At 50.6% G+C, this 26,911-nt stretch overlaps 3 protein-coding genes across 19 annotated transcripts in view; 1 reads left to right on the top strand and 2 right to left on the bottom strand.

The window, feature by feature from the left end:
* Nucleotides 1–4,128, top strand: part of POR (P450 (cytochrome) oxidoreductase) — a 59,451-nt gene extending 55,323 nt beyond the window's left edge. For 6 of the 7 annotated variants that reach the window (XM_021085556.1, XM_021085553.1, XM_021085554.1 and 3 more), the window contains 8 exons: nucleotides 205–321; nucleotides 425–543; nucleotides 2,276–2,457; nucleotides 2,539–2,688; nucleotides 2,839–3,109; nucleotides 3,214–3,359; nucleotides 3,439–3,524; nucleotides 3,628–4,128. In XM_021085556.1, the coding sequence (XP_020941215.1) occupies nucleotides 205–321; nucleotides 425–543; nucleotides 2,276–2,457; nucleotides 2,539–2,688; nucleotides 2,839–3,109; nucleotides 3,214–3,359; nucleotides 3,439–3,524; nucleotides 3,628–3,772 (1,216 nt within the window). In that variant the 3' untranslated portion in view covers nucleotides 3,773–4,128. 7 annotated transcript variants of the gene reach the window in all.
* TMEM120A (transmembrane protein 120A) lies at nucleotides 4,250–10,281 on the bottom strand. The gene is made up of 12 exons (XM_021086295.1): nucleotides 10,078–10,281; nucleotides 8,316–8,434; nucleotides 7,973–8,089; nucleotides 5,993–6,052; nucleotides 5,735–5,830; nucleotides 5,572–5,661; nucleotides 5,390–5,455; nucleotides 5,242–5,303; nucleotides 5,044–5,136; nucleotides 4,852–4,916; nucleotides 4,685–4,753; nucleotides 4,250–4,590 (listed from the first exon to the last, which is right to left on the bottom strand). Exons 1-12 carry the CDS (start codon nucleotides 10,156–10,158, stop codon nucleotides 4,477–4,479), a joined length of 1,032 nt encoding a protein of 343 aa, XP_020941954.1. The 5' UTR covers nucleotides 10,159–10,281; the 3' UTR covers nucleotides 4,250–4,476.
* The window catches only part of STYXL1 (serine/threonine/tyrosine interacting like 1), an 81,104-nt gene continuing 58,443 nt past the window's right edge, over nucleotides 4,251–26,911 (bottom strand). For all 11 annotated transcript variants that reach the window (XM_021086296.1, XM_021086298.1, XM_021086301.1 and 8 more), the window contains 9 exons: nucleotides 24,736–24,833; nucleotides 23,053–23,165; nucleotides 10,078–11,869; nucleotides 7,973–8,434; nucleotides 5,572–6,052; nucleotides 5,390–5,455; nucleotides 5,242–5,303; nucleotides 4,685–5,136; nucleotides 4,251–4,590 (listed from right to left, as the gene is read on the bottom strand). In XM_021086296.1, the coding sequence (XP_020941955.1) occupies nucleotides 11,738–11,869; nucleotides 23,053–23,165; nucleotides 24,736–24,833 (343 nt within the window). In that variant the 3' untranslated portion in view covers nucleotides 4,251–4,590; nucleotides 4,685–5,136; nucleotides 5,242–5,303; ... (2 more) ...; nucleotides 7,973–8,434; nucleotides 10,078–11,737. The remainder of the gene's footprint in view (nucleotides 4,591–4,684; nucleotides 5,137–5,241; nucleotides 5,304–5,389; nucleotides 5,456–5,571; nucleotides 6,053–7,972; nucleotides 8,435–10,077; nucleotides 11,870–23,052; nucleotides 23,166–24,735; nucleotides 24,834–26,911) is intronic.

The following is a 26,911-nucleotide window of genomic DNA, read 5'->3' as shown; positions in this document are numbered from 1 at the left end:
GGGGGCCCCCAGGTTTTCAGGGACCAGCCTCAGTTTCCATGTCTGTAAGTGGGACCCTGAGGACAAGCTCTGCCACCTCGCGGGTGCCACGAGCACTGCTTCGACTGCCCTTCACCCCCACCCCTGGGGGAGGCTGCCCATGCTGGGGGCGGGGAGGTACAGTCTGAAGCCCTGGCCGGTCACCGCACTGCTCTCCCCACCCAGCCCCTTTGACGCCAAGAACCCGTTCTTGGCTGTCGTCACCACCAACCGGAAGCTGAACCAGGGGACCGAGCGACACCTCATGCACCTGGAACTGGACATCTCAGATTCCAAAATCAGGTACCAGCTGCCGCCAGCCCCTCTCCCCAGGCCCTTCGCGTGGGCCTCCTATTGGGGTGCAGAGCTGCCTTCCACCCTCCTCCTGAGCCTCGAGTCTCCCCAGGTATGAATCTGGGGACCACGTGGCTGTGTACCCGGCCAACGACTCTGCCCTGGTCAACCAACTTGGCGAGATCCTGGGCACCGATCTGGATATCGTCATGTCCCTGAACAATCTTGACGGTGAGTCCTGAGGTCCAGCCTCCGCCCCTGCCTGGGCCTGGGCCGCTGGTGGGAACAGGCGCCCTGGCAGGGCCCAGAGTTGAGCTTCTGTTTAGCCTCAATGGCGCCTTAGTGCTCTTATTCCCAAGACCCTAGAGTTTCAGGTTGTGGAACAAACTCAGGGACAGGGGGCAAAAATAGCTGTGGGGTCTGGACTCTCTCCCTTGGGGATCCCCCATCCCCCACTGCCATTTTCCCTGGAGGGGGGGGGCCCTGGAGCCAGAGCCAGCCCCACTGCCCACCCAGCCCCCATCCTGAGGGGAAGAGGGCACAGCTGGCCACCGAAGGTCCTCTCTCGGCTCCCGGGTCTCCTCACCCATGAACGCAGGGGTCTGAGCCCACGATTCGCAGCCTTCCAGGTCCATGCAGGGTGCTTGGTGTGCCATGGGGCTGCCAGGCCTGAGCCTCTCTCCATGAAGCCCTGGGCAGCCCTGCTGTCCACCCACCCGGGGCCCAGCCACCCTTGTCCGCAGTGCCCTAGCCTGGGCTCCTTCTCACCAGCTGGAGTCAGCCCTGAGCAGCAGTGCGAAGGGCCGGGTTTCTATCCGAATTCATCCAGCAGCAGACGCACAGTGGGGCCCTGGCGGGGGGTTGGGGGGGCCATCCCTTGTGCCATCTGAGGCAGGACTTTGCTGGGGAGCCGTTTGGTGCTCACTCTCCCCATAAAGAGAATGTGAGCCCCTGTGAGGAGCCCCTCGCTGTGAAGAGCTGCTCAGAGAGAGGGCTGTGGAGGCGCAGAAACTGAGACAGAAGTGGGGCTTTAAAAGAAGCGCCCACACCTGAAGTGCGACGCCTGAGCCTGGTTTCTGGCCCACACAGGCGTGCTGGGTGCAGGAAACACCTGCTCCTTGATGTGGGGGGCTGGGGAGGGAGGGCGTTCAGGTTAGGAAAATCCGGCAGGCACTGGATGGAGGTCATACTTCAGTAAGAAGCACGACTCCCGCCCCCAGAATAGACCCAGACCCCTAAAGGCTGAGCAGCCCTCTGCTAGGCCCTTCCCTCCCCTCTCCATGTGGCCCGGCGGCCTTCGCAGGTCTTCGGTGCCCAGGAATAAACACCCTTGCAGTCATGCCTGTAAGAGGTGGGCTTGCTCCTGTGTCCAGTCCCGCTCTGGCCTGGTTGCAGGGAGGGTCAGTAGGGTCGACCTGCTCACTGGCAGTGGAAGGCCCCCGGCAGAGGGTTCACAGGAAGCCTGTGCCAGCTGCTGCCTCTGCATGTGCTGGCTACTGCCCAGGAGCTTGGCCTTTGTGTGCCCCACGCACAGACCTCCACATGCGTCCAGCACAGAAACTGACCTGGAGGTGGCCCTGCTGTCACAGCTGAAGGCCCCATTTAGGCCTCGCACAGTCCTGAGGCCCCAGAGGACCAGGTCCGGCCCACAGGCAGGCAGCACACACCTGGGGGGGGGCGGGTTCTGCCCCTGCACCCTCTGTCCCAGCAGCTCTCGGCAAGGGGGGGTCCCCCGCGGGCTCAGTCTCCTGGACGGGGCCGTGACTGCCAGGCCTCCCCCAGCAGCGTCCTGCCTCGGATGAGGACTGCCTGTCCAGCCTAAAGCTTGAGGGCAGCCAAAAGCTGAGACTTTGTCCCAAGGCCGAGGAAGGACCAGAAAGAGCTGGCCCCGCTCCCAGCGCTGGCTGGGCCACCGGCTCCCTGGGAGGCTTCACGCTAAGCCCCGCCTGCCCTGTCCCTGCAGAGGAGTCCAACAAGAGGCACCCGTTCCCCTGCCCCACCACCTACCGCACGGCCCTCACCTACTACCTGGACATCACCAACCCGCCGCGCACCAATGTGCTCTACGAGCTGGCCCAGTACGCCTCCGAGCCCTCGGAGCAGGAGCAGCTGCGCAAGATGGCCTCGTCCTCCGGCGAGGGCAAGGTGGGCGCCCGCGGCCCCGGTCCCCGCGGCCCAGCCGCTGCCCGGGCCCCCGCAGCTCACCCACATCTGCCCCTTCCCCAGGAGCTGTACCTGAGCTGGGTGGTGGAGGCCCGGAGGCACATCCTGGCCATCCTGCAGGACTACCCGTCCCTGCGGCCCCCCATCGACCACCTGTGCGAGCTGCTGCCGCGCCTCCAGGCCCGCTACTACTCCATCGCCTCGTCCTCCAAGGTAGGAGGCCCGGGAGCTTGGCTCCGCGGAGGTGCCGGGGCAGTGGGTCGGGGGACTGTGGGCTGCCAGGGGAGCCGCCTCTGCCGAGGGCTGGGCGCGTGAAGGGGACCCTGGGGCCCGGGGCACTGGCACGCTCCCTCCTGCCCCCAGGTGCACCCCAACTCCGTGCACATCTGCGCCGTGGTGGTGGAGTATGAGACCAAGTCAGGCCGCGTCAACAAAGGCGTGGCCACCAGCTGGCTACGGGCCAAGGAGCCGGCCGGCGAGAACGGCCGCCGGGCCCTGGTGCCCATGTTCGTGCGCAAGTCCCAGTTCCGCCTGCCCTTCAAGGCCACCACGCCCGTCATCATGGTGGGCCCGGGCACCGGGGTGGCCCCCTTCATCGGCTTCATCCAGGAGCGCGCCTGGCTGCAGGAGCAGGGTGCGTGGCGGGGGTGGGGGGACCCCGGGCGGCAGGAGGCGGAGAGCGGCGGGGGGTGGGGGGAGGACCCGGGCGCCCACTCATCCCGGCCTCCGCAACCCCAGGCAAGGAGGTGGGGGAGACGCTGCTCTACTACGGCTGCCGCCGCTCTGACGAGGACTACCTGTACCGCGAGGAACTGGCCCAGTTCCACGCGAAGGGCGCCCTCACCCGGCTCAGCGTGGCCTTCTCCCGAGAGCAGCCCCAGAAGGTGAGGCGGCGGCCGGGCCCGGGGCGGGTGGTGGGCGGCGGGCGGCAAGTGGCCCTCCTCACGGTGCCCCCGCCCGCAGGTCTACGTGCAGCACTTACTCAAGAGGGACAAGGAGCACCTGTGGAAGCTGATCCACGACGGGGGCGCCCACATCTACATCTGCGGGTGCGTGCGGGCGGAGGGTGGCGTCGGGGAGGCGGCGGCGGGCTCGCTGTGGCGGTGGGAGCGCTTGGCGCGGCCCCCAGTGCCACCTCCTCTCTGCCCCCAGGGACGCTCGGAACATGGCACGGGACGTGCAGAACACCTTCTGCGACATCGTGGCTGAGCAGGGCCCCATGGAGCACGCCCAGGCTGTGGACTATGTCAAGAAGCTGATGACCAAGGGCCGCTACTCCCTGGACGTGTGGAGCTAGGAGCCGCCGGCCGCCGCCTCTGCCCTCACGCCCCAGACTCGCTCCCCATCCTAATCACTTCCTCACTCTCTTCTGCCAGCCGCCCCGGGGAGGGGCGTCTGCTGGGCTCTGCCCAGGGAGGCAGTCCCGGAGATGAGAAGGAGATGGCTCCAGGCCCAAGTTGTGCCTCCCGCCCCCGCCCCCGGGGGCGTGGCCGGGGTGACAGGCCTGAGGTTTGATGAACACCCGGGGTCCTCCGGGGCTGAACAGAAGGGGCTCCTCTCAGCTGAGTGGGGCCTGGCCTCCCTGTGATTTTCAATGAGTGTAAATAATTTTAAATAAGCTCCGGCCCTTGGAATAAAGTTCTGTTTTCTGTATTGGCCTGGTATTGCTTGTGCAGACCCCAGAGAGACCTCAGCAGTCCCTAGGCCTTGTGCAGTGGTGGCCCAGAGCCTCCAAGCTCCTCTCTCACCCTCGGGAGAATACACACCGAGCCACCTGAGCCTCCGGTCCTTTATTGAGGCTGCTGTCCCACCTCCCTGCAGGGCGGGGACACAGGCCCAGGTCTTCCTCTCCAGCGCCGCCTTCAGGGCCGACAGAGCCCGCAAAACCCAAGGGAGAGCAGACGAGACCTCCCCGGATGAGGGGAGCCCCCACCCCTCAACACGAGATACAGAAGCCCCCTCCGGGTCGGGGGTGTTGTGGGGAGCTGGGCCCGCCCAGCCTCAATCTTTCTTGCCCCCGTGCTGCTGGTTGTGGAATTTCTGGTGTACAACCCGCAGGGTGGTGAAAAAATTGCCGAGGAAGAGGAGGAGGAAGGGGAGGCCGCACATGAGCACCTGGGGGAGGAATTGGGGTTAGGGCAAAGCCAGCCTGGTCCCCACCCACCAGCCCACCCCCGGCCCGGCAGCCTCTCCAGGGGCCCCGGCTCACCTGCCACTCCTTGCACTCAGGGTCCCGGGCCAGGCTGAACAACGTCAGTGCGTTAAAAAGCTGCCAGAACTAGGAAGGAGGGGGGTTTACACAGTAGAACACAGTCCCTGCTCCAGCCAGAGCTGGGGACGGACAGCCAGGGGCACAGGGACACAGGTACAACTTACCTGTCCAAAGAAGAGGAAGGGCAGCAGGAAGGTGAGGCCCCGCCACATCCAGGACTGGAAGCCCTCTGCGGGGGTGGGCACAGCCAGGGACAGACACGGACCCCGTCACTCAGACCCCAGTCAGGAGGAGAAGGCCTGCCCTGCCAGCTCCCCGGTCAGCATTCCAGGGCGGCACGGCCATGCCCGACTCACCCACGGTCAGGTCCATGGTGTGCCTCTCGCCCAGGGCCCGCAGGCGGTACAGACAGCCGCTCTGGTAGTAATATTGGAGGAACTGCACAAAGCCTGGGGAGCGGCCCGGGGCGGAGGTGGGGGGTCAGCACGGGCTGGAGCCCCAGTCCCCTCCCCTCCCGGCAAATCCTAATTCAGAGGGGCCTCGGAGACACTCACTCTGGTACATGGAGAAGGACAGGAACTGGTTCCGGAACTTCTGGTACATGAGGCCGTCGGGCCTAGGGCAGAGGCCAGGGGAGGTGTGGGCCCTCGGGGACGCCATCGCGCCCTGTTCCGCTCCCCTGGGACCCCGCCAGCCACTCACCATGTCAGCATGACTCCCGACAGGAACGTGGACACGTAATGGTGGAAAACCCACCAGCCTTTGATCCTGTATCAGGAAGCGGCCGTCACTCCTGTCCCCTCGGTCCCCAGGATCAGTGCTGGGGGACAGGACGTGGGGCTGAAGGGGGACGAAACCCGTGCCCCGGCCGCGGCCTCACCCACCGGGAGCCGTTGTTGATGAGGATGCTCTCGCGGATGGTCAGGGTGCAGTAATACCAGACCAGCAGGAAGTTGAAGGCGGCGTCGGTCACCCTGGCGGGGAGGACAGAGGGTGGGTGCTGGAGCCCGGGGGGCTCGGGCCAGCCCCGCACGGCAGGACGCCCACCTGGAGTTGAGGAGGAAGCGGCAGGTGAAGGAGACGAGGATGAGGATGATGGTGAGGTAGAGCTTGAACTTCTCGTACTCGGCCTTGTAGGCGAACCTGGGGGGACACACGGGCATTCCCGCCTCCAGACACCCTGCCGTGGGTGGCGCGGGGCCAGCAGGGGGGAGCAACCCTTGAAGGCCGAGCTTGGCAGGGGAAGGGGAGGCAGGGGCAGGGGCAGGGGCCAGGGAGGACGGGGCGTCCAGCGGCTGACGTTACTTAGCCTGCTTGCTCAGGAGTGTCACGTTGACGTTGCCCAGAACCAGGCTCAGGTACAACCTGGGGAAGGAAGCACCGCATGAGGAGGCCCCAGACGAAAGGAAAGCCACAGGGCACCGAATCCTCCCCTCCCCGGCCTTCCCACAGCCTCTGCTGAGGGATGCTGCAGGCTGAGTCTAGGAGACGCTGGCACCTGGCCTTTCTCCCTGCTGCCCCCGAACCCGGCGCCCGAGAAAACCAACAGGTCCACCTCCCTCGTCCTCACCAAGCTCCCACCCCAGGGCCTCAAGGGCAGCCTGGTGGTCCCACTCTGGGTAGGCAGGCCCACACCTCAGATCAGCGCTGCGGGCCTGGACGGAGGACTCGACGCGTGTGCTCACCACCCATCGCCCGCCCGACGGTTCCGTGACCTCAGAGCCCCAAGCCCACTGCAGCGACCCACACCCATCGCCAGCCACCACGACCTCCTTCCAACCCAGAGGGCTTTCTGGCTGTCCTCTGACCCCCAGTTCCCCAGCCTCCCACCCACAAGGCCCTTCTCCCCTCCTGACACGCCCAGGCCCTCCAGATCCAGGTCTCCCTTCCTGAGCCAGCTGAGCCCCCAAGCCCCACTCCACGACATGTCAACCACTTTCGTGCCAGTCCTTGTATGGCCATCACCCCCATCATCTAAACTCGTCTCATCCTTCGCTGCCAGAGAAACTCCAAGAGGTGACTGAGAGTCAGGCATATACCAGGCAGCTGGACTCATGCGGGCTCTTGCTCCCTCTCAAGCCATGTGCGAGGCTCAGTGTGGTTCAGGGACTTGTCTGAGGCTGCAAAGGGGTGATGGGGCACAGCGGGGCTCAGGCCAGGCTGCCTCTCAGCATCAGCACCAGCTCCCTCTTCCATTCCCAGCAGTAGCCTGGTCCAACCCTCTCTCAAATCCTCCATCCTGTCTCCCTCTGGAAGGTGGGAAGGTGACATCTCCCCTGCCTGCATCCTCACTGTCGTGTCTGCACCCCTTCTCATTCCAGACGACCAGGGCCCTGGCGCACCCCTTCCCATCTCCCCAGGGACTTCCCTCCTTGCCTAGTACCTCGTCTGAGTCTCTCCCTCTGCCGGCCCCCCTCTCAGCAGGTAGAAACGCTCAAATCTCCCCACGCACCAAGTTCTACACACGCCCCAGCAAAAGCCGCTCCTCAACCATCATGCCGAGTTCTAGTTACTGGCTTCCCTTCCACTCCCAGCCAAGCTTCTGAAGCGTGGCCTAAACTGGGCAGTCTCTTCTGTCGCCCCCAATATCACCTTCCACCCCCACCCTCCCGGGACGTGGCTCTCTCCAATGTCACCCTGACTTCCAGGCAACATTCCCCTTCCACGTCGCATCTGACCGGCTGCCCACCCACCCTGGGCCACCTGATCTGCAGCTACTGGCCACTCCTTCCTCCCCACCTTCCGTGACGTTCTCTCCCAGTCATCTTGCTGCCTGCAGTCTCTGCATTGTTTTCCCTCAGCCTGGGACTCTGCCCTGCCCTCTGCGGGGGTGGCAGCTGCTCTGAGTGCATAACTGGCCTGTCACTCTCCCCTGCCCACTGGGCCAGAGGGGAGCTCTGCAGGCTGGCTCCCACTCTGGTCTCACTGCAACCTCTCACCTCCTACCCTCAGCTCCAGCCACACCACCTGCTGTTTCTGTCTTCCTGTGTCTGCCTGGTTCACTCCCCTTTATCATTTATGACTCAGCTCAGGCATCGGCTACTCCAGAGGGCTTGCTCCGACCTCTCAGGGGGTTAGGTACTCACTGTGCTGCCCCCCGCCCCATACTTCCTCCACGAAGCACCATGGCAGTGAGCTGTCACTGTCATTCAGGCTGTCCCTGAGGTAGGACTGTGTCTGACTGCTCAGCCCAGAGTGGGTCCAGGTAACCAAGCAGAGACGGGCGGTGCTTCAGGTCTCTCCCCCAGAAATGGCTGTGAATCAAGCCTGGGAGAGGAGTCTCACCCATTCTTCTTGGGTAAGTAGGCCTCCATATCAAAGAAAAGGCCTTGTCGCTCCTTGATTTGGCTTTCCAGCTCCTGCGCAGCCTCCTCAGCCTCGGATGGAAGGGAGTGTTTGCATCTGCAGGTAGGACCAGAGAAGCCAGAGTCAGAGCAGCAGCTCCCCAGGTATCCCACCCAAAACCTGTGGGGCAGGAGGGCAAATGCAACCGAGAAGGGAGAAGCCATGCCCAAGGACACCTAGAAGTCAGCGCCATCTCCATCCCACAAGGTCAGACAGCCGCCCCCAGTCCAAGGTCAGGCGTATCGGGGAGGGGGCATGGACAGTATGGGGGGCAAGTCCTAACTTCTTCAGGACAAGGGCCAGCTCCTGGAGCCGCTTCTTCTGCCGGGTGATGGAGCTGGTACAGTTGTTCTGCAGCTTGATCAGCTCTTCCAGCTTCAGGCGGTACAGTCGGTGGGTCTCCTGGGGACCAGTTTGGGGGAAGGCTCAGGGTGGCTAGGGGCCTGAGCCAGAGCCTGCTGGGCAGGGAGCGGGGCATGGACTCTCCTAGGGCTCCTTAGGAGGGTCTCAATAGGAGAAGTAGCAGCCAGCTGTGCCAGCCCTGGGGACTCCCTGAGGCTATTCTCTCCCCAAGGCTGGCAAGGAGACAAGGTTCTTCCTGCAAACCCAGAAACCCCCATAACACCCCCCTCCCAGAAACCATGAGTTCTCTGAAGGTTTTCTTAGCCTCAGCCCAGCTACTAATTGTTCCCGCCCCTCTCTGTCCTATCCTGAGTCTGGATTCTAGACCCATAGGTCCACCTTCTGGACCAAGCAGGCTACTAAAAGCCATCCCTGGCCCTCTCAGAGCATCCTGTCCAGGACAGTCTGCAAGTGCAGGGAATGCTGAGGTGGTCCAGGACGTCTGCTGGTCCGGTACTCCCAGCATCTTCCTCCCACGTAAAAGGTCCTCAGGCTTCAGCCCTGGGACCTCCTGCTCTAAGGCCATTCCCCTCGCCTTCACCCAGCACCTTTGGCCCAAGGCTTCCCCAAGCACTTTGCCCTGATGAGTCTTAAGCAGCAGCAGCCCAGAGACTGGGCAAGGGGCAATGTGAGGAAGGTCAGGAAGGGGCTAGGGCTAGGATGGTGGTGCCCAGGCTGGCAGACCAGGTCTGCTCTGCTCAAGGCGCTGGGGAGAAGCACTAATGGTAGCATCTTGGCCAGGCCAGGGGGCAGCCAGGCCTCAGTGTGGACAGGAATGGGCTGGAACCAGTCCAGGAGAGGTAAAGGCCTAATCAATTACCCAGCTGGCCTGGGCTCTACTCTGTCTGGGTCTTGTTTCTCATGCCCAGGAGAGGCCACCTCAGCCTACCCCCAGCCACCACCCTCTCCTGTCTGCCTCCCCACAGAACAGCACAGTGGCCCATACCAGCCAGATCCAGACAATTTCTCCTTTAGCTTCCTACTGGTCTCAGAGAGACTCCAATCCTGGCCAGGTGCATGAGATCTATTGGTAAGGTCTGGTCCACCCACTTCTCCCCTCACTCTCTGCAGCAGCCACATGGTCCTGTCTCAGTGGGCGCTGTCCTTCACCTTGGATTGGCCCCACCCCCATCCAGGCCATGGGCTTCACCTAAACACCACTTCCCCTGGCCTAGGCTAGATTGCCTCCCGGGCTGCTCCCTAGCAGCACTCAGCGCAAACCGCAGGGCCCGAGGGCAGGGAAGGTGCTGCTCAGCAACCTGCCAGGCCAGGCCGGGGATAAAGGCGTGTTTGCTGAGAGACTGACCGGACTGGCCCCAGTCAGCTTGGACACTCCTGGGAGGGGTATTTATTTTTCTGAGGCCACTGTGGGAGGCCCGAGGTCCGTCCGGGGCCAGTGGAGGCATCCGGGGTTGTGTCTGCCCCGCGGGCCAAAGGTGCCGCCGCAGAACATTCATTTGAAGTCAGAGGAGGTTCCAGCCTGGGACACCAGGATCCGAGGCCCCGCAGCCCTTAGAAGCGACGCCAGGGTCCCCAACCCCTGACCCCAAGGTCCCTGCTGCCTGACCTGGGGCTACCTGACCCTTGACCTCGAGCCAGATAGACATGGCTCGGGACCAATGGGCGCCTGCATCAGCACTCACCTGGATGCCTTGGAAGTCCTGCTGCAGCTCCTCCCAGTCCCGCAGACAGTCGCCCAGGGGGTCTGGAGGCGGGGGATTCATTGCTACCAGGCTGTGGGCCTGGTGAGCCCAGACTCGAGGACAGCACCGCAACCCCGGCCCGCCCAAAGCACCTCCGCCTCCACCACCTCCTCCACCGCCTCCACCCCCTCCGCCCCGGTCCGCTTCCGGGCTCGCGCCGCTGCGACCACCAATGGGAAAAGGCCTGGGACAGCGAGCGTGCTGGCCCCGCCCCCTGCATGAACCAATCCGGACCAGGGGCGGGGCCTGGGCGGGGCCATGTGCCGAGTCGCGCTGGCCCAGCAGTCCCCAGACTTGGAAGGCGGTGGCAGCAGACCCTAGCCTGGGGCTCTACGGGTGGTGCCAACCCCGTGGTGCAGCCAGCAGTGTCGTTGCCTGTCATGCTGGAAGTAAACCAAAGCCCAAGGAGGTGACACCTGCCTCAAACACTTTTGTCCTTGGGAAGCTGCTCTTTGGTGGGGAGGATTCTGAGTCTCTTCTCTGGCTTGGAGTTTTACAGGGGCCTCTTTACTATCTCCCAGTCTCCCAAGTTCACCTCTACTGTCCCTTCACAGCGTCCAGACTGCCCTAATTTTATAAAACACAGGGCTAATCCCCATCATGTCCCTGCTGTAAACTTCCCAATGGCCCGGCCGTGCCCTGTCTACCAGGAGGTCCCTAAGCTATGTCTCACATCCTTCCTAGGTTCTGTCCCAGTTCAGGTCCTGATTAAAGCCTATACTTCCTGTAAAGCCCTTACCCCTCTGGCAAAACCCCACTCCCTGAGGGCTTGGGTTTCCGTTGGGGCATGTGAGAATGCTCCTCCAACCCACTACAAAGAGACCTAGGAGGTGACATGGACTTCAATTCGGTCCCATTCCTACCTAGGTGGCAGGGAATGTTTGCTGAATGAACATGGACAGACAGCCTTACTCATCAGTCCCCTCGTCTCCTGACTCCAGGCTTGTTCCGTGGGCCATGCCAGCACTCAACATCACATTCTGAGGAAAACTCCCTTTAAGGCCTGAGGATTTCTACAAACCTGGGTGTGGGGGCTGGGAGGGTGGGCATCTCTTCTTGGTGAAGACAGCCAGGCAAAAATGAGTGAAGTGCAAGGAAAGAAAATCTATATAGGTGATGGACCATCGGAAACAGTGAGGAGTGCTGGGACTGGGGATGAGGCAGGGGTATGCCCTTGTGTCAGGAGCTTCTCAAAGCTGTGAAGCCTGGGGTCTGAGCCACGGCTGGGCCTGGCATCTCTGGGGCTGGAGGATCTCTGCCCATGGATGGGCACTGTGACACCCCGTGGACCAACACAAGGCTGGAGCTCCCACCAGGCAGCCTCCAAAGTGTCCACATTATGGGGGGCATGAGGGACAGCTGCTCTGGTAGCCAGCTGCTCCTGCAGAGGCAGCCTCAGGAGTGCGGTGGGGGTGGCCCCAGGGATGGGGGTTCTTGCTGAGCCTGAGCAGAGTGCATGTGCTATATGAAGAACCACTCTGGGGGCTGATACGAGTCTCCTGGTGGCAATAGCCTTCTCATTCCTGGTTATACACCCTGACCCACTAACCACAAAAAGCCCCCAAGCCAGGTTCACAGAGAGGTTGGGCCACAGAGAAGATCAGTAGAGTGGATCCAGGATGTCTGTGACAGCGTCTCCAAGGACGACCTTCTCCCACTCTGACAGCTGAGCCACCAAGGCCCGGTTTGGACGCATGTTGTTTTTACACTTCTTGACATAGGTCCAGGACCTCTGTGAACACAAGGAGAAAACACAGACTTTAGGGCTGGACCCAGGACCTTTCCACCTTGACCAGAGCCAGCTCAGGAGGCACTTGCCCAGGGGTTAGCAATAAGGCTTAGAGTCAGGACACAGAAACAGCAGCAGCCTATAGTTAATAGATTAGGGCAAGGAGCTATAGGAGCTTGCTCTGCCTTGGGCAAGCCCTTCTTCACCTTTGCCTTTGAATATGGGGAGAGGAATCATTATGTGAGACGGCTCCTGTAAAGGTTGAGAAAATATATGTGTCACCTCTTGTGAACAGAAAGGCACCATGCCCATGTCTGGTACTCAGTGCTGACTCAACAAAGGTTTGCATTATGAGTGGATAAATGAATGGAAAGAGGATGACAACTTGGGCAAGTTCTCTAAGGAAGGAAAACCGAAGCTGCCTCCTTTCAGGCATCCACTCCAAAATGCAGGAAAGATTATTACATGAAGGAAGGTGACCAGCTGGTCTCCATCTGTACTGAGGACAGAGGAAAAAGGAAAAGGCAAAATTGTGCCTCAACAAACTGTGGAATAGAAGAAAACTATCTCAACATAGTAAAGCTCATATATGAAGAGTCCACAGGTAGCATCATGCTCCATGGTGAAAGACTGAGTGCCTTTCCTCTGAGATCAGGAACGAGGCAAGGATACCCACTTCTGTCAATATTGTACTAACCAGAGCAATTAGGAGAGAGAGAGGGAGAGAGAGAGAGAGAAACCAAACTGGAAAGGAAGAAGTAAAATTATCTGTTTGCGGATGACACAAATTTGATCTTACATGTAGAAAATCTTAAACAAAAAAACTTTAGAATAAATGAATGTAGCAAAGCTACAGGACACAAAAATCAGTTGTGTATCTAACTGATGAACAATCCAAAAGAGAAATTAAGAAAATTTCATTTACAATAGCATCAAAAGAATAAAATACTTAGGAATAATCTTCACAAAGGAAGTGAAAGACATATACCCTGAAAAAAGCAAAATGTTGCTGAAAGAAATTAAGGAATACCAAAATAAATGGGAAAACACCCAATGTACATGGAATAGAAGATTCAATATTGTTAGGATGTCAGTAGTACTCAGTGGTTTAAAGAGTTAATACGCTTTCTATCAAAATCCCAACAGTGTTGTTGGTTTTTTTTTTTGCAGAAATAGAAATCCATTCTAAAATTCATACTGAATCTGAAGGAACTCCCGAATAACCAATATAATCATGAAAAAGAAACAAAGTTGGAGGTCTCACACTTCCTAATTTCAAGCCTTTGACATTGTTACAAAACTATACCAATCAAAAGAATGTGATACTGGCATTTAGACCAATGGAATAGAATAGACAGCCCAGAAATAACTGCTCACATATGTAGTCGAACGATCTCAATGAGGGCGCAAAAACTATTAAATGAAGAAAGGACAAATTTTTCAACAAATGGTGTTGGGAATATTGGATATCTACACGTAAAAGAAGGAAGCTGGTGTAAGACACCTTATATATCATGTACAAAAATTAACTCAAAATGATTGAAGACCTAAAAAGCTAAAACTATTAAACCCTAGAAGAAAAACATAGGGGAAAAGCTTCATGGTATTGGATTAAGCAATTATTTCTTGGATGTGAGACCAAAAGCACAGGCAATGAAGAAAAAATAGGAGTTCTCTTGTGGCTCACCAGGTTAAGGATCTGGCACTGTCACTAACAGCAGCTTGGGTTACTGCTATGGCACAGGTTTGATCCCTGGCCTGGGTACTTCTGCATGCCACAAGTGCAGCCAAAAAAGAAAAAAGGTGTATGGGGGGGGGCATAGATAAATTGGATTATATAAAAATTAGAAATTTTGTGCATTAGAAGATGCAATTAGCAGAGGAAAAAGGCAAGTCAGAATGGAGGAAACATTTACAAATTATGTATCTGATTTTTTTTTTTTTTTGTCTTTTTGCTATTTCTTGGGCTGCTGCCACAGCATATAGAGGTTCCCAGGCTAGGGATCTAATCGGAGCCGTAGCCACTGGCCTATGCCAGAGCCACAGCGACACGGGATCTGAGCCGCGTTTGCGACCTATACCACAGCTCACGGCAACGCCGGATCCTTAGCCCACTGAGCAAGGCCAGGGATCCAACCCACAACCTCATGGTTCCTAGTTGGATTCGTTAACCACTGAGCCAGGACGGGAACTCCACAAATTATGTATCTGATTTATCCAGATACCTACTCAAGTGTTAATATGAAGATTATATAAGGAACTTCTAGAACTCAATGACAACCAAAAAACAATGCAATTAACAAATGCGTAGGAATAGATAGGGCCACTATCCTATTTTATAGATGAGAAATGAATTTGAGTGATAATTTTAAGATCAGAGAGCTGGCAAGTGCTAGGCTGGTACTTAGATCCAAACCTTTCAGTGCTTTTCTCTGCAGACACAATATGTCTCTTAGATACCATCTGATAAAATCCAATGAATACAATAGCATAAGTAATGGAATCTGTCTAAAGAATAAATTTCTAATTCCACAAAAGAAAACAAAAAACAAAAAACAAAAACAAATGGGTAAAGGATTGGAACAGAATTTCTCCAACAAAGAAATATGAATGGTCAATAAGCCCAAGAAAATATGCTTAACATCACTAATAATTAGGGAAGTGCAAATTAAAACTATGATGAAATATCTCCACAAAGCTATTAGGATGGCTACTATAAAAAGGAAGAAAGACCCAGAATAGCCAAAGTCATCCTGAGGAAGAAAAATGGAGCTGGAGGAATCAGGCTCCCTGACTTCAGACTATATTACAAAGCTACAGTCATCAAAACAGAATGGTACAGGCACAAAAACAGAACTAGAGATCAATGAAATAGAATAGAGAGCCCAGAATTAAAGCCATGCACCTACAGTCAACTAACCTATGACAAAGGAAGTAAGAATATACAATGGAGAAAAGACAGTCCCTTTAATAAGTAGTGCTGGGAAAACTGGACAACTACATGTGAAAGAATGAAATTAGAACACTACCTGACACCATACACAAAAATAAACTCAAAATGGATTTAAGACCTAAATGTAAGACCAGATACTATAAAACTCTTAGAGGAAAACATAGGCCAAACCACTCTCCAACATAAACCACAGCAATATCTTCTCAGCTCTACCACCTAGAGCAATGACAATAAAAACAAAAATAGGGAGTTCCCGTCGTGGCACAGTGGTTAACGAATCCGACTAGGAACCATGAGGTTGCGGGTTCGATCCCTGCCCTTGCTCAGTGGGTTAACGATCCGGCATTGCCGTGAGCTGTGGTGTAGGTTGCAGACGTGGCTCGGATCTGGTGTTGCTGTGGCTCTGGTGTAGCCCGGTGGCTACAGCTCCGATTAGACCCCTAGCCTGGGAACCTCCATATGCCGTGGAAGCGGCCCAAAGAAATAGCAAAAAGACAAAAAAAAAAAAAATGGGACCTAATTAAACTTAAAAGTTTCTGCACAGCAAAGGAAACCCTAAACAAAATGAAAAGCCCACAGAATAGGAGAAAATATTTGCAAATGAAGCAACTTAAAAGGGATTAATCTCCAAAATTTATAAACACCTTCTGTAGTTCAATACCCAAAAAACACACAAACAACCCCATCCAAAAAGGGGCAGAAGAGCTAAACAGACAATTCTCCAAAGAAGAAATACAAATGGCCAAAAAACACATGAAAAGATGTTCACATCAGTAATTACTAGAGAAATGCGAATCAAAACTACTATGAAGTACCATCTTACACCGGCCAGAATGGCTATCATCAAAAAGTATATAAACAATAACTGATGAAGAGGGTGTGAAGAAGAGGGAACCCTATTACACCATTGGTGAGAATGCAATTTGGTGCAACCACTGTGGAAAACAGTATAGAGATTCCTCAGAAAACTAAAAATAGAATTACCATTTGATCCAGCAATCCTATTCCTGGGCATCTATCCAGAGAAAACCATGACTTGAAAAGATACATATACTCCAGTGTTCATTGCAGCACTATATGCAATAGCCAAGACATGGAAACAGCTTAAATGTCCATTGACAGAGGAGTGGATAAAGATGTGGTACATATACACAATGGAATATTACTCAGCCATTAAAAGGAAAGAAATATGGCATTAACAGCAAAATGGATGGACCTAGAAATAATCATGTTAAGTGAAGTTAGTCAGACAGTGAGATACCAATGTCATATGTTATCACTTACGTGTGGAATCTAAAAAAAAGGACACAGTGAACTTCTTAGCACAACAGATACTGATTCACAGACTTTGAAACACTTATGGTTTCCAAAGGAGATAGGTTGGGGGTGAGGAGATGGGCTGGGGGTTTGGGATGGAAATGCTGTAAAACTGCGTTGCGATGATTGTTGTACAACTATAAATGTAATAAAATTCATTGACTTTAAATAAATAAATAATTTTTTCAAAAAAAAGGAAAGGAAGGAAGGAAGAAAACAACTGTTGCCAAAGACATGGACAAATTGGAACCCTTGTGCACTGTTGATGAAATGTAAAATGGTACAGCCACTGTGGAAAACAGTATGGAGGTCCCCCATAGAAAAATTAAAAATAGAGCTACCATTTGACCCAGCAATTCTACTTCTAGATAACTACCTAAAAGAATTGAAGGCAGGGGGGGTCTCAGATATTTGCATACCCATGTTGCACACAGCATTATTCATAAAACTAAAATACTGAAGCAATCCAGTGTCCATCAGTGAATAAATAGATAAGCAAAATGTGGTACACATATACAATGGAATATTATTAGCCTTAGAAGGAAGGAAATTCTGACATATGCTACAACATGGATAAATTTCAAGGACATTATACTAAGTGAAATAAGCCATTCGTGAAAAAGACAAATACTGCATGATTCCACTTATGTGAGGTACTAGGTACTATATGAGGTGTAGTCAAAATTATAAAGACAGAAAGTAGAATGGTGATTGTCATGGGCTCGAGGGAAAGGAGAATGAAGAGTTATTATTTAATAAGTACAGAGTTTCAGTTTTACAAGATGAAAAGAGTTATGGGGCTAGGTGGTGGTGATGGCTGTTATGAATGCATTTAATACTACTGAATTGTGCACTTAAAATGGTTGAGAAGGTAAATTTTATTTTGTTTTAATGCAATAAAAAAAAAGAAAAAACTACAATGAGATCCCACCTCACACCCATTAGGCTGGCTACTATTTTTTCAAAAAGCAGAAAATAGTTAAGTGTTAGTGAGGCTATTGAGAATTTGGAAGCTTATGCACTAAGTATGGGAATGTAAAATGGTGTATCTGCTATGGAAAACAGTATAGTGCTTCCTCAGAAAAGTAAAAAATAGAATTACCATATGATCTAGCAATTCTGTTCTGGGTCTATATCCAAAAGAATTGAAAGCAGGTGGCCAGGGGTGCTCGCATTCATGGGTTTAACAGAACAGTAGTAAACAAACAGTTCTTAACTGGATTATCAGCCCAGGGCTCATTGTAGAGAAAGCAGACAGAAACACCCTTCTTCCATTCTTCCCTTGAATGAGTTATATTTGTATATTTTAAAAGCTGCTGCCTAAGGGTCCAGCTTGCAATTAGCCTGAGATAACCAACCCAGGCAAGGGTTGAAAAATAAGGTTCATCTCTTACATGAGGGCATTCCTTCAACACTAGGAGAGTTGGATGATTTATCTAATGCATAGAAACCAACACAGAGTCAAGGAAAACAAAGAAACATAGGAATATGTTCCAAATGAAAGAAAAAGATAAAATGTCACAAAAACACTATAATGAAATGGAAACAAGTGATTAACCTGATAAAAAGTTCAAAATAATTTTTGAACTAAAGATGCTCACCAAGGTTAGAAGAATGCCTGCACGAAGTGAGAATCAACTATGAGATACAAGATATATGAAAGTATAAAACAGAAATGACAGAGCTGAAGAATACAATAGCTAAACCAAAAATACAACAGAACAATTCAAAAGTAGACTAGATGAAGCATAAAAAAAGGATCAGCAAACTCAAAGACAGGACAGTAGAATGCATCCATTCAGAAAAGCAAAATAATAATAATTGAAAATAGTGAAGATATATTAATGGACTTATGGAACATCAAGAGATCCAACATTTACATTATAGAGGTCCTAGAAGAGAGGAGAAAGAGGAAAGGACAGAAAACTTATTTGAATAAATAATGGCTAAAAATTTCCCTCTCCTGGAATGGAAACAGACTCCCAAATTCAGGAAGTCCAGTGAATAAAAATAAGATAAATCCGGAGTTCCCGTCGTGTCGCAGTGGTTAACGAATCTGACTAGGAACCATGAGGTTGCGGGTTCGGTCCCTGGCCTTGCTCAGTGGGTTAACGATCCGGCGTTGCCGTGAGCTGTGGTGTAGGTTGCAGACGCGGCTCGGATCCCGCGTGGCTGTGGCTCTGGCGTAGGCCGGTGGCTACAGCTCCGATTCGACCCCTAGCCTGGGAACCTCCATATGCCGCGGGAGCGGCCCAAGAAATAGCAACAACAACAACAAAAGACAAAAGACAAAAAAAAAATAAAAAAATAAAAAAATAAGATAAATCCAAAGAAACCCATGCCAAGACATTATAACTAAATTGTTAACAGTTAAAAAGAAAGGAAAAAATCTTAAAGGCAGTAAGAGAAAAACTCATTATTTATAGGGGAATCCCTATAAGACTGTCAGCAGATTTGTCAGCAGAAAATTTTCAGACCAGGAGGGAGTAGCATGATATATTCAAAGGACTGAAAGAAAAAAATTGCCAACCAAAAATTGCTCTACACTTGGCAAAGTAGTCCTTCAAAATTGAAGGAGAGATAGAGTTTTCCAGACAAGCAAAAGCTGAAGGAGTTCATCACCACTAGGCCTTGTAAGAAATGTTAAAGGGACTTCTTTAAGCTAAAACAAAGTGGTGCTAATTAGTAACAGGAAAACATATGAAAGTATAAACTCACTGGTAAAGGTAAATATATAGTAAAATTCAAACTAGTCTAATATAAATGTGGTAGTTGAGTAATTTCAGATGTAAGAACACATAGACACTGAAAGTGAAAGGATGGAAAAAGATATGCAAATGGGAACCAAAAGAAAGCTCAGACAGCTATACTTATTCAGACAAATATGGACTTTAAGACAAAGACTGTAATAGACACAAAAGTAGGTCACTACAAAGGAGTCAATCTAATAAGAGAATATAACATTTGTAAATATTTACCCAATATAGGAGCACCTAAATATATGAAGCAGATATTGGTAGACCTAAAGGGAGAAATGGACAGCAATACAATAATAGTATGGGGCTGTGATACCCCACTTTCATCAATGGATAGATCATTTAGACAGAAAATCAATAAAGAGACACTAAACATAAACCATATGTGGACTCAATAGACATTTACAGAATATTCCATCCCAAAGCAGCAGCAGACACATTCTTCTTAAGTGATTAGTGAACATTCTCCAGGATAGACCATATGTTAGACCACAAAACAAGTACAAATAAATTTAAGAAGATTAAAATTATATCAAGCAACTCTTCTGACCACAATGGTATGAAATTAGAAATCAACTGCAAGAAGAAAACAAAAAAATTCACAAGTATGTGAAAAGTAAAGAACATACTACTGAACAATCAATGGGTCAAAGAAGTCAAAAAATATCTTGAAACACATGAAATGAAATAAAACATACCAAAACTTACGAGATGTAGCAAAAGCAGTTCTAACAGGGAAGTTCATAGCAATGAATGCCTACATTAAGAAACAAGAAAAATCTCGGAGTTCCCGTTGTGGTGCAGTAGTTAGTGAATCTAACTAGGAACCATGAGGTTGCGGGTTTGATCCCTGGCCTCGCTCAGTGGGTTAAGGATCTGGCGTTGTCATGAGCTGTGGTGTAGGTCGCAGACATGGCTTGGATCTGGCATTGCTGTGGCTCTGGCATAGGCTGGCAGCTATGGCTCTGATTAGACCCCCTAGCCTGGGAACCTCCATATGCTGTGGGTACAGCCCTAGAAAAGACCAAAAAAAAAAAAAAAACTCAAATAAATTACCTAACTTTACACCTCAAGAAATAGAAAAAGAACAAACTAAGCCTAAAGAAAATAGAAGGGAGGAAATAAAGATCAGAGTGGAAATAAATCAAATAGAGACTTAAATAAATGAAATAAAGACAATAGAAAAGATCAATGAAACTAACGGTTTTTGCAAAGATAAGCAAAATAGACAAATCTTCGGCTAGATTCACCAAAAAAAAAAAAAAAAAAAAGAACTCAAGTAAATAATATCAGAAATGAAAGAGGAGACAGTAAACTGATACCCAAAAAAATACAAAGATATAGGAAACTACTATGAACAGTTATACACCAACAAATGAAACAACCTAGAAGAAATGGGTAAACCCTAGAAATATATCTATCAGGACTGAATCATGAAGAAACAAGAAAATCTCAACAGACAAGTTACTAGTAAAATTATTGAATCAAAAATCTCCCCTCCCCCCAAAAAAAGCTCCCAACAAACAAAAATTCAGGACCATCTGGCTTGGCTGGTAAATTCTAACAATCGTTTGAATAAGAATTACTACCAATCCTTTTCAAACTATTCAAAAAAACAAAAAACAAAAAAACAAAAACCAAAACAGGAAATGGAACACTCAAATTTATTTTATGAGGCCAGCATTAACCAAAAATAGACAAGGATACCACCAGGAGAGAAAATTATAGGCCAGTATCACTGGTGAACACATATGCAAAATTCTCAATGAAATATTAGCAAAATGAATTCAACAATACATTAAAAGGATCATACACCATGATCAAGTGGGATTTGTTCCAAAGACGCACAGATGGTTCAACATCTGCAAACCAATCAGTGTGATACATTGACAAAATGAAAGATAAAGATCATATGATCTCGAGAGATACAGAAAAAGCATTTGACAAAATTCAACATCCATTTATGACAAAAAAAAAACTCTTAACAAAGCATGTATAACGGGAATGTACATCAACATAATAAAGGCCACCTACATATGACAAGCCAACAGCTAACATCATACTCAATAGCAAAAAGCTAAAAGCTTTTCTTCTGAGATCACAAACAAGATAAGGATGCCTACTCTCACCATATTTATTCAACATAGTATTGCAGGTCCTAGACAGAGTAAGAAAAAGAAATAGAGGCATCCAAATGAGAAAGGTAGAAGTAAAACTGTCTCTCTTTGCATACCACGCAATACCATACATAGAAAATGCTAAAGGAGTTCTCATGGTGGTTCAGGGGTAACGAACCCAACTAATATCCATGAGGCTGTGGGTTTGATGCCTGGCCTTACTAGGTGGATTAAGGATCTAGCGTTGCCATGAGCTGCAGTGTAGGTCACAGACATAGCTCGGATCTGGCATTTCTGTGGCTGTGGCAAGGCCAGCAGCTAGAGCTCTGACTGGACCCCTAGTCTGGGAACTTCCAGATGCCACCAGCACAGTGCTCAGTGGGTTAATGATCTGGCATTGCCTTGAGCTGTGGTGTAGGTCGCAGCTGCAGCTCAGATCCTGCATTGCTGTGGCTGTGGTATAGGCCAGCAGCTGTAGCTCCAACTGGACCCCTAGCCTAAGAACCTCCATATGCTGCAGATGCAGCCCTAACAATAAAAATAAAGCAAAAAGAAAAGAAAGAAAGAAAAGAAAACCCTAAAGACTTCACCAAAAAGAAAACTGTTAGAACTAATAAAATTACAGGATAAAAAAAAAAATCAATACACAAAAATCAACTGTGTTTCTATACACTAATAACAAACTATCAGGAAGACAAATTAGGAAAAACAATTCTAATTGCCATCAAAAAGAATAAAATACCCAGGAATATATTTAACCAAGAAGGTGAAAGATCTATACACTGAAAACTATGATACTGATGAAAGAAATTAAAGACACAAATAAATAAAAAGATATTCCATGCTCACGGATTGGAGAAATATTGTCAGAATATTCCATACTACCCATAGCAACCTACAGACTGAACACAATCCCCCTAAATCCCAATGGTATCTTTCAGAGAAACAGCAAAACAATCCTAAAATTTGTATGGAATGACAAAAGACCTCAATTAGCCAAAGCAATCTTGAAGAAGAACAAAGCTGGAGGCATCACACTTCCTGATTTCAAACCATATTATAAAGCTATAGTAATCAAAGCAGTATGGTATTGGCATAAAATATATACACTTAGATCAATGGAATTGAATAAAGAGACCAGAAATAAACCCATATATATATACATACATATATATGATCAATTAATTTAGGACAAAGGAGTTAATAATATACAATCGTGAAAAATGGTTTCTTCCGTAAGTAGTGCTGGAAAACTAGACAGTCACATGCAAAAGAATGAAACTGGACCACTATTTTACATCATACACAAAAACCAACTCGAAATGGATTAAAGGCTCAAATGTAAGACCTGAAACCGTATAACTCCTAGAAGAAAACATAGGTGGTAAACTCCTTGTCATCAATCTGGTGGTAACTTTTTGGATTTGACACTAAAACCAAAGGCAACAAAAGCAAAAATAAACAGGTTGGACTACATTAAAAAAAAAAAAAAGCTTCTGCAAGGCAAAGGAAACCATCAACAAAATGAAAAGACAGCCTAAGAAATGGGAAAAAGTATTTGCAAATCATACAACTGATAATGGGTTAATACCGAAAAAGAACTTATACAACTCAATAGCAAATAAGAATAATAATCTGATTTTTTAAAGGGCTAAGAATCTGAATAGACATTCTTCCAAGGAAGACATACAGATGGCCAAGAGATACATGGCAGTAGCCAAAATGCACTACTTGGAGAACCCTGAACAAACACTGGCAGACAGATGGACGGCAATGGAGGACATGCAGTTGGTGTCGCTGGCCCATCTGAGGGCAGCCTTGCTCAGCCTGAATCTCTGGGCCTGCCCTGTGTGCTCAGCCTCAGGCCTCTAGCCCAGATCCTGGGACCTTGCCCTTGGGTTTGGTGTGCTGGGTAAAGCCTGGGACTTGGGGCTAACCTCCCTGACCCTTCTCTCCCAACCCACAATTAGGCCTCCAAGGCTGGGGCCCCCACTTCTCCCAGGTACAGCTCCAACCCCACCTCCTGGACCAGGGATGACATACCTTCAGGGTCTGCCCGTTCCGGTGCATAAGGTAAGCCAAGATGGCTGCGCAGCTCCGACTGATGCCCATGGTGGAAAAGACCAAGACGACAGAGCCAAGCTCAAGGTGCATTTCTGCAACAGGAAGGAAAGGTGGGGGGTCATGCGTGGCCCCCCTTCCCTGTGATCTGTAAGATGACTGGCTTCAGTGGGTCCAAGAGTGGGTCCAGAACCCCCACACCATGGTCTAGGCAAGTCACATGACATCTCTAGAATACTGTTTCATCACCTGACAAATAGGGACTCTCAGACCCAGCTGGCAGTTCAGAAGAATCAGGCCTGGGCATCCAGCATTTTTATGCAAAAGCCTTTTCTGGGCTCTCCAGGCCTCAGGCCCAAGGAGATCAGCTACCAGCTGACCTCCTGAGTCTCAGGCGGGGATATGAGGACTGTACCCCAGGAATGCCGACAGAGGCAGCGTAGCCTTGGTGTGAATCATACCCAGTGAGCACAGGTTGTGGGACTTGGGCAGGTAACTCTAAGCCACAGTTTCCTCATCTGGAAAATGTGGTAACAGTATGCCACCTAGATCATAACCCAGGCTAAGGTTCTACACTGTGCTTAGCCCACTGCCTGGCACACACCAGTGTCAGCTGCTCACACTCAGTAATGCCCCCGGTGCTGTCAATCTCACCCGGTGAGGGGCAGGAAGGCAATCTAGCCTGGCATCCTAGGCTGCTTAGTGACCCCCAAGAACTGAAAATAAACACAGCAAGGGCAAAATCTGACTGTCAGCGCTGGAGGAGGGCTCAGAGGATTAAGGTCGACTGCCTCATTGCATAGATAAGGAAAGTGGGGCACAGAGCAGATGAAGGTTGGCCCAGAGCCACCCAGGCAGGTGGGGCCGGAGAGGGGGCCTCTCTGGGCCACAGGGCTCTGCCAATCCATGGGGCCCAGGGCAAGTGTCAGTCTCAGCTCCTAGGGATTCTGGGCCAAAATGCCAATGTTCAAGCCAGGGGGCTGTACTGGTGCCAAGCAGGCCATCCTGGGGTGGGCCTCTAACCTGACAGTCTTGCTCTCTCCAGGGATCTTGCTCTCTGTGGGCAATCGTGAGCCCTGGCGCAGACTGAAAACTCCACCCTCAGTGAGGGAAGCAACTGGTGGGCACTGCTGTGGGTGGAAGGAGGGCAGAGGGGACCCCAGGGATCACATACTGGGGATCATGGAAGTCAGGGATGGAAGGGCTCTGGAGTCTTCCTTCTACCCCACCTCACTGACCAGACAGGAGGGCCGGGACGGAGTGAGAGTCACCTTCAGGTCCCCAGAACAGGCCTCCTTGAACATATGCATCCAGGATAGGCCAGCACCCTCATTTCACAACAGGCACAGTGATGCCAAGACCAGGGCTTGGCCAGGCCTGAAAGGGCAGAGCAATCCAGCCAGGGCCAGAACATAGGCCACTCAGTCCAAATAAGAGGCTCTTATTTGGCCCTACTGCCCCCAGGGTAAAGGTGTGGCTGCCCATATTGCTGAGGATCCCCGGGAAGCAGGCTTGGTCACAGCTGGCTGGGCATCTGCTGGGCCCCAGGGGTCACAATCAGCCATAGGCATGTGGATGGGGTGCCACCACCCCTCTGCAACCTGGGCACAGGCCAGTTGCTGCCTGCTTTAAAAATGCTCCTTATAAAAAAAGAAGGCACCTTACCAATGAAGTGACAGAGGTGACGTAAAAATGGGGAAATGTTGGCTTCCGGGGAATCTTCTATCGGGATGTGCAGAAGCTTGTCGGCATCACCCACAAAACTAAACAGAAAAAAAGCACAGGAAATCAGGCAAACTTGCACAGAGCCCTAATGTAGCATCCTTCATCCACAGCAACAGGACCACAGGGGAAGGATGCTGAGTGAGCATCACGGAGATGTGGGCAAATAACTCCTCTCAGAAAAACAGCACCTGCCTCATAGGGGCGTGGTATAGATTAAGTCAATTAATCTATGCAAAGTATTTAACAGTCTCCTTGGCACAAAGTCATGCTGAATAAATGTGACATTATTATCAACCAAACCTGATGCTTTCCTAGAATATAGTGCAGATAATAAGGACGGGAAGGAATATGGAATGAGTGGTCAGGGAAGGCTTCACTGAGGAGGTGACATGTGGCCAGAGGTTTAAAGGAGAGGACACAACAAACCAGGGAGTCATGTGAGGGGAACACAAGTGCCAAGGCCCTGAGAGCAGTATGTTTAGTGTGTCTGAAAAACAAAAAGGAGACCAGAGTGCTAGAACTTTATAAACAAGAGGGAGATGAGGCATGTGCATGTTTAATGAGAAGATGCCTACACAGAGCTTGGCACAATGCCTGGCATGCAGTAAGCACCTGGTCAACGTTTTTTATGAAAACTATGGCCTGCTGGTGATATTCATGCACTGTGGCATGCAGAAAGTTGCAGTAGATTCAGAAACAAAAAAATACACCAGTTGAGTTTTTACAGGAGCCCTTGCTGTGACAAATACAAGCACAATTCACCATCCATCCATTCATCCATCCATCCTTCCTTCCCTCCCCCATCCCTCTCTCCCTCCCCACCCAACCACCCACTCACCCATCCATTCATCCATCTCTCCCCAACCATTCATTCTTTCCTCACTCACTCAATGCCCACTGTGTGCCAGACCTTGGGCTGGACCCTAGTGGACACAAGATGAACCAAATAGGGCCCCTCTCAGCCTCAAGGAGGTCCCACCGGGGCTCAGGGTTAAGAACATGAGTCGTTTCCACAAGGATGTGGGTTCAATCCCTGGCCTCGCTCATTGGGTTAAGGATCCAGCATTGCCACAAGTTGCAGTGTAGGTCACAGACGTGGCTCAGATCTGGCATTGCTATGCCTGTGACATCGGCCAGCATCTACAGGTCTGATTCAGCCCCTAGCCTGGGAATCTCCATATGCCACAGGTGCAACTATAAAATATATATACATAATTACAAAATTGATTCTTTTAATTCATAACTATGGCAATCCTCTATGTATTCAGGTAATCTTTAATAACATCCTTGAGTTGTTCAGGTAATCTTTAATCATTCACAACAATGCTGTGTAATTTTCTGTGTAGAGATCTCGCACATCCCTCTGTAAGTACAATCCCAGGTATTTACTATTTTAGTCCCATTGTAAATTACACATTTTTTAAATTTCAGCAACCTTACTTAAGTCCAATAATTTATCTGCAGGTTGCTTTGGCTTTTCTGCTACACAGTTACGGTGACTAATAAAAGGTTTTTCCTTTTTGATTCCTATTTTATGTCTTTTTCTTGCCGTATTTCACTAACTAGACCTCCAATACAGGGTTAAATAGGAGTGGGGATTGTTGCATCTTTGTCTTGTTCCCAGGCTCAGAGGGAAAACTTTCAGTATTTTCTCATTGAGATGTTTGCCCTAGAGATTTTTATAGTGTTTTTTTTTTCCATTACATCCAAGAAGTTCCCGTCTCTTCCCAGTTTTGCTAACTTTTTTTAAAAATCATGAATGCATGGTGAGTATCATCAAATGCTTTCACTGCAACTACTGTGAAATAATCGTGATTTTTCTTTTTCTTTTTTTTTTTTTGTCTTTTTGCCTCTTTGTTGTTGTTGTTGTTGCTATTTCTTGGGCCGCTCCCACGGCATATGGAGGTTCCCAGGTTAGGGGTTCAATCGGAGCTGTAGTCACCGGCCTACGCCAGAGCCACAGCAACGCGGGATCCGAGCCGCGTCTGCAACCTACACCACAGCTCACGGCAACGCCGGATCATCAACCCACTGAGCAAGGGCAGGGACCGAACCCGCAACCTCATGGTTCCTAGTCGGATTCGTTAACCACTGCGCCACGACGGGAACTCCGTGA

Source organism: Sus scrofa, chromosome 3 (genome assembly GCF_000003025.6).
Source record: "Sus scrofa isolate TJ Tabasco breed Duroc chromosome 3, Sscrofa11.1, whole genome shotgun sequence".
Taxonomy (NCBI): domain Eukaryota; kingdom Metazoa; phylum Chordata; class Mammalia; order Artiodactyla; family Suidae; genus Sus; species Sus scrofa.
The sequence above is the reverse complement of the archived record's forward strand: the minus strand, read 5'-3'. Positions and strand labels throughout refer to the sequence as shown.

Bases quoted from the DNA above. Each gene is read 5' to 3' on its own strand.
- TMEM120A (XM_021086295.1), bottom strand. From the start codon at position 10,158: ATGAATCCCCCGCCTCCAGACCCCCTGGGCGACTGTCTGCGGGACTGG. The intron at 5,662-5,734 runs GTGGGCGTCCTG...CCTCCCCGCCAG, and splicing joins CGCTTCCTCCTCAACTCCAG to GGTGACCGACGCCGCCTTCA. The intron at 5,456-5,571 runs GTGGGTGAGGCC...TTCCTGATACAG, and splicing joins CTCATCAACAACGGCTCCCG to GATCAAAGGCTGGTGGGTTT.